Source organism: Apium graveolens, chromosome 10 (assembly GCF_009905375.1).
Source record: "Apium graveolens cultivar Ventura chromosome 10, ASM990537v1, whole genome shotgun sequence".
In the NCBI taxonomy this organism is placed as follows: domain Eukaryota; kingdom Viridiplantae; phylum Streptophyta; class Magnoliopsida; order Apiales; family Apiaceae; genus Apium; species Apium graveolens.
In genome coordinates this window covers 217,582,548-217,589,159 of record NC_133656.1, presented here as the reverse complement: position 1 = coordinate 217,589,159, position 6,612 = coordinate 217,582,548, and the positions used below count along the sequence as shown (strand labels likewise).

General features: G+C 34.9%; 1 protein-coding gene across 2 annotated transcripts; it reads left to right on the top strand.

Moving 5' to 3' along the window:
* Window positions 1–367: 367 nt before the first annotated feature.
* On the top strand, window positions 368–5,265 carry LOC141689884 (protein DETOXIFICATION 24-like). 2 transcript variants are annotated; one of them, XM_074494389.1, is made up of 9 exons: window positions 368–632; window positions 1,879–2,137; window positions 2,255–2,796; window positions 3,066–3,152; window positions 3,233–3,289; window positions 3,383–3,621; window positions 3,728–3,846; window positions 4,711–4,797; window positions 4,942–5,265. In XM_074494389.1, the coding sequence occupies exons 2-9, from the start codon at window positions 1,883–1,885 to the stop codon at window positions 5,020–5,022; spliced, it is 1,467 nt and encodes a 488-aa protein (XP_074350490.1). In that variant the 5' UTR covers window positions 368–632; window positions 1,879–1,882; the 3' UTR covers window positions 5,023–5,265. The 2 variants fall into 2 exon arrangements, with proteins under 2 accessions (XP_074350490.1, XP_074350489.1); XM_074494388.1 differs by having other exon boundaries at window positions 369–636.
* The last annotated feature ends 1,347 nt before the right edge of the window (window positions 5,266–6,612 follow it).

Below are 6,612 nucleotides of genomic sequence, written 5' to 3'. Positions count from 1 at the left end.
TCAACTGAGACATGAAAAAAATATGTCATTTCTTTCAACTAAGACTCTCCTTATTTATCTCAATTTCATGTGTCTGACAGTTCAACAATAATATACGACTACAAATTTTTAAAATTAAGGTTTTCTGTTAATTTTTTTTAAAATCTAATGAAATGATATATATTAGTATTTTAGTGGTTTAAATGAGTCACCGTGAAAATCTACATTTTAACGCAGTTCGGTGTACAATTTGATATAAACTAAAAAAGATACTATAAAATAGAATACTTGTAAATTTGGGTCCTATGAAAAGAAGTGTGATGCCAGCTACTTGTCAAACAAAGAGAAGAACGGTAGAATTCACCTAACCACCCCTATGGCTATATCTCATTCGTATTGGGGGGACTGGGAATGGTGGCTATCGCATTTCTCTCGTTGTTGTATTAAATTGCAACAACCTAACTATACACAAAACCCTTACATACATACACAGGTATATATTACTAACGTGGACATAACCAGGACCATGTGGTAGATCTTGCTGCCTTTCAAGTTTTAACACTCTACTTTTTCCATTTGTTTATTTTTGCTTGCTTATAACTTTCTTGTGCTCAAGCCTCAAGCTTAAGCTCAAGTTCAAGCTCAACCTCATTGTAAGTAAGTCAGTCTCTCTCTCTCTCTCTCTCTCTCTCTCTCTCTCTCTCTCTCTCTCCCTCCCTCTCTCTCTCTCTCTCTCTCTCTCCCCCCCCTCTCTCTCTCTCTCCAGTCCCCATATGTTTGACTCTGTTTTTTTAATATTTTCTTGCAAAAATCTGTATCCCAGTTTGAATTTTGTTGTGGGTATTGTATATTATGCATTCATTACATCTACTTTCTCTTCATACTCGTCTTATGCAAGGCTACCCGATGATCAAGACTCTGATTTACTATGCTTGATGAGTTTTAGTTATTTGCTAGTTTTTGTTTCTTCATTATCACTTCTTGACTCATGTAGTCATATTTTGAACTTGAGATCATGTTTTATGGTATTGCTATTTGTTTCCTCTTCTTTTTTTGCAATACAATAACTGGTAATGACTTCATTTTCTGTAAAAAAATTAAGTCTTGCTTGTTTTTTAGCTTTGAATTGTACTATTATATTGCATAAAACAATAGGAGCACACAACCTTTTTATTTAAAAGAAAAAGAAGCTTTCCCATATTATAATACTAAAGTAGTTGATATAAGTTTCACCAAATCCTTTTGGTATTTCTGTCATTGTAACTTTATCTTTTACTTAGTAAAAGGAAAAAAACTTTTTGTTGAATATGCATGTGCAGTTGTGCATGTAAGATCCGGATCCATGGAGATATGCATATTGTGCACCGATAAATTAAATGCATTGCCTGATCAATTATGGTATCATTGCTTCATTTTCCTGCATGTGTTTAGTGGTTGAGGAAGTGATGTACTGATATGTGGTATCTTAATACATAAATTTCTGGTGTTTTTGTGATTTTCCCAAAAAAAGTAATGTTTCTTAGTTGCGGTAGTAGTTTTTTCCCCCTTTTTGGGCTAATATCATTCTTTTTAGCTGCCCGCACAGCATGAGCAACAGGACGAATACAGTGTAGCAGTAGTTTCTTTTGGTAAATTTTAAGAGTTTCTAACGGCTTTGCTCAGTTTAACGAGAACTTAAGTTAAATAGATGTAGATTATCAAGTTTTACCACATATTATTGTTTTCTTAGTAGCCGTCTCTAATCAATTCAAGAATGTGGCACAACTTAAAGTTGCTAAATTTTATAGTGAAATAGCAAAAAGTAGCAGCAAAAGCTGCAGCATTTTTTCAAATTATAATTCTTTTTGCGAGGAAGCATGTTTTGTGCCCATCTGATGATCATAATGGCACACTCTGCAGAAGTATGGATAATGGATTGCACGAGAGGCTTATTGTGCCAAAAGTACAAGAAGAAGAAAAAGAAATTGATTTGAAATCAAAGGTTTGGCAAGAAACCAAGAATATATGGAGGGTTGCATTACCTGGAATTATATCAAGAGTGAGTTCGTTCGGAACTATAGTGGTCACACAATCATTTGTTGGCCATATAAGTCCATTGGATCTTGCTGGCTATGCTCTTGTGCAAACCATCACTGTTCGATTTGTAAATGGAATACTGGTGAGTTCATATCAATAAAAACTATTCCAGTTACCTCTGCACCAGGAAGCTGAGACTTTTTAAATGTCTTTGTAAGATAGTTGATTATTCTATCATCTTAATTGTTCCTTTTTGCAGTTAGGAATGTCAAGTGCGACTGAAACCCTCTGTGGGCAAGCATTTGGAGCAGGACAATACCATATGATGGGCATCTACTTGCAACGGTCATGGATTGTTGATTTGATTACTTTGACTATCTTGCTCCCGGTATTCATATTTGGAAGTCAATTATTCATGCTACTTGGCCAGGACGAATCTATAGCAAAAAGGGGAGGATATATATCACTGTGGTTCATTCCCTTTGTGTACAACTTCGTTTTTAGTTTGACTATTCAGATGTACCTTCAAGCACAGTTAAAGAACAAGCTTATTGCTTGGATCTCAGTTTTCCAATTCATTCTCCATGTGCCTTTGTCGTGGCTCCTTGTTTCTTACTTCAGTTTCGGAGTTCCTGGTGCGATGAGTGCACTATCTATATCATCTTGGTTTTTGGTAATTGGGGAGTTTATTTATATCTTTGGTGGTTGGTGCCCTCATTCATGGAAAGGATTCTCCAAAGCTGCCATCTTGGATATTCTCCCTGTAGTCAAGCTCTCATTGTCATCTGGATTTATGGTTTGGCAAGTGTTCTACTTTTCAATATTCCTTTTGATCAAATTAAGTTATTTTCCTCATGCTTTGCCTTCCGTATTATCTGAAATTCTAATGATAAATTTGTCTACAAGGCAGAGCACGCGCACACACACACTCAATATTCTTGATGATACAAATTATGTGGTGTGCATTGTGTTTGTGATTCAAATTATCAGACGTTTCCCAGTACAAATTCTCCTGCATTTACTGTTAATACTTTATGCGCTAAATATTTTCTCTCTTTTTATCTATATAGCTTAGAGTTATGGTACAATGCTGTTCTAGTCTTGATTGCAGGGTATATGGATAATGCAGAGGTTGCTATATCTGCATTCTCCATCTGGTGAGAGTTCTCTTCAAGTTTTCAATCTCTTTATGTTTTCTACACCAAAGAATCCGCTGCTAATTGTCATAGTTTTGCAGCCTCAACATCAATGGATGGGAATTTATGATATGCCTTGGATTTCTAGGAGCTGCATGGTATGTCACTCTTTATTAAAGGCGTACTGCTGATAATTTTGTAAACTCATAGCCTTTATTTGTAACTTCTACCTCTGGCTGTTATTTGTACAGTGTAAGGGTTGCAAATGAACTGGGCAAGGGGAATGCTAATGCAGTGAGATTCTCTATCAAAGTCTTGATGGCCACCTCATTGCTAATAGGTGTAGTCTTCTCTAGTCTATGCTTCGTTTACCATAAAGAACTCGCATATTTCTTTACAAATGACAAGGAAGTAGCGGACACCGTGTCAGATCTTTCAGTACTCCTCGGTGTCTCGGTGTTTTTGAATAGTATATACCCAGTTCTCTCAGGCAAGTCATTTTCTTCAGAATTTTACATTGCCAATGCCTTGACAGTTTAAGTACATTATAGAAAAATAAAACACTGACTATTGTTATTGTTTTTAAATTTTTGCAGGGGTGGCAGTTGGGGCCGGTTTGCAGGGTACCGTTGCAATTGTGAATTTAGTTTGCTACTATTTGATTGGCATTCCGGTTGGAATTTTCCTGGGATATGTTGTTGGTCTTCAAGTTAAGGTACAATGTTTTTTTTATTTATATGTTCCTTCATCCTTGTTCCATACAAAAGTTAGCTACAAAAATGAAAACGAATACTGTTAGTTGTTAGAGCAACTCTAACCAAACACTATAACACTATACCAGTTTAAGTTTTGGCGTAAAACCTACTCCAACCGAACACTATAATAGTGTCAAAATTAGACCAAATAAATAGTGTGACACCAAATTTGGTGTCAAAAGTACATTTGGTGTAATTTTTACACCAAATTTGGTGTAATTCCTAATTCTTACTATGCCCTTGCCTTTATTAGCAAAAACAGATTTATTCCCATCATATTCCATTTATATCCTAATATATCCAAATAAGCTACCGTACTTGATTTTGGAAAAGTAAGAATATCATATCCTTCTTTAGACATTTAGTGTAAGATGCAGTGTAAATGAGTTGGAAGTGATTTTATAAATAGTATAATTTGACACTAAAATAGTGTTAAAGTTACACTATTTTAGTGTTATATATTGAAGATGTTCTTACAAGTGTTTAGTAAATACTACTACATGAAATAATGTCAAGCAAAACCATTTACCGTGGGTTTTAGCTCAAGTTGCCAACTTAATCGGAGTGAATGTAGGATGTGGATAATTTGCCATATATATATAAATATATATATATATACACACTTATTTCTATTTCCTTATATTGCATTGACTTTTGAATATGGTACGGAGGCAGCCTACTTAAATTACATGGTTTGTTTCCATTTAACCCTGGCAGAAGCATTCCAGTGTTCAACTATGAAAACGGCAAATTAAAATAAGAATGCCTCTTATATTTCTTATATCTCCTCCCTTAGTTATATATGCTTGTTTATATCAATCCAGGGCATATGGATTGGAATGATATGTGGGATTGTATGTCAGTCTACCACACTGTGCGTATTAACATGGAGAACAGATTGGGATGTACAAGTAAGTGTTTAAGAACTTGAATTTGAAAAGGAGCTACTTCGTTGTTAAGTTTCGGTCTCAGAATGACAAGGTTAATATAGTTCTGTCGGAGGCTTATTGTGCTTATACATTGACAAGGTTGGTTTTAAATTTCAATTTCTGCAGGTGCAAAAAGCGTCGGAACGTCTCAATCGCTTTTACGTGAAATCTGGGGAGGAGACAAATCAAAGTTCTAATCATGCTTGAGACAGAAGAACCTGTTACATGTATAATTCTACTCTCTTAATACCTACTTGTCATTTTTTGTTTCCAAGAGAGTAGTAAGTAGAAGTGTAGTAGTAAGTACTGCATTGCTATCAGTTTCCGGTTCTGCATATGTATGATCCATTTACAAAGTGCAATCCTGGAAAATTAAATTGAGTGCAGTGCTTATGGGTTCATTTGTAAGATGATAAAGAAGGAATATTGACACGAGAAAATTGGTTTAGATGTTGAGGAATTCTTTTGATTAGTAATGAGTTTTTTGGGAGAAATGCAGCATTGGTATCTAAGTCTAATAAGTAGGAATATGCGTTTGATTTGGGTTAACCTGGAATTGAACCAACTTGATAGATTTGTTCGGATTTGGTTAACCTATAATACCAACTTAGTGGATTTGTTTCGATTTAGTTAACCAAGTCTAACCGACATAAGCACGAGGGAAACGGTGATAAAGGCTCCAATATTATGATAATACTCCCATTACTCTACATACATAACAATGAAATAACATGCATCAGCTTGTCATCCTTTATCAATGTTCAATATTTCAATGGGGTGTTTGGCTTATATTTTATACTTAAGTTGAAAAATGTATTTATTTTTCAATTTATAATATATTTTTAAGGGAAAACAAACAGCTCCAAATGTCTAAACAATCTTATAACAGTTATGAAAAGTCAAGCTGACAAGTTCAAGTATTAAAAGTATGGAATCAGAATTATAAAGCGACCAAGTTTTAAACAAAAACCGAGCTTTCAGTTCCAGATGCCTATATAAGCTGCCAAAATGAACTTTTAACTTCAAATAAATGTCTATCATTCAACCTGGCACCAGCTGCCAAACATGCAATTTAATGTTGGCATTATCATCTGAACATTTGTGAGAAGAATGGTTCTTGGGATCCCATTTGCCAATGGTGGCGTCTAATTTATCAAATGATAATATGGATTCGAACACTTCATTACACATTGATTCTTCACCTTGTGGTTGCTCTGTGTTATGGCGATAATCACGTAGAAGAACCGTTGCTAAAGTGTCTCCTATCATGTTTTCCTGGGAGCCACCACTGGAGAAAGCATCAACAGCATTAGTATCTCCTGTTGTTTTCAACGAAGATTTCATCCAACCAGGAAGGAGCCCTGAGCTATTCTCTGTGCTCGAGGCTTAGATATCTAACTGGCTTCCTTATTATAGTAAGTGAGCTGTTGAGGTAAGATCACTTGTGCCAATATCAGATATTTTCCTTTTCTGATGATGAGTGGAGTGATCTGATGATGCTAGTATGTAGGGAATATTATCATCGGAAGAAGATGTATGCTGTCCTTATTTTTTGTGAAGCTTAGATCAAGTTCAACACTATCCTAACTCAATTCTTGAAAAATTAGCTTTTAGTAAGTTAATACATGAGGTAATATGTTTATCTCCAACAATACTACTTAAACTTGTTCCTTGTATAGTATTTTATTATTAAAAGTGTATTGGATCAATTAAAATATGATGTAAGAAAATGGAAAGAGATAGTGGTTCCGTAATATATTATAAAAAGATGGTTAGAGGATCTTAAATAGATGGTGT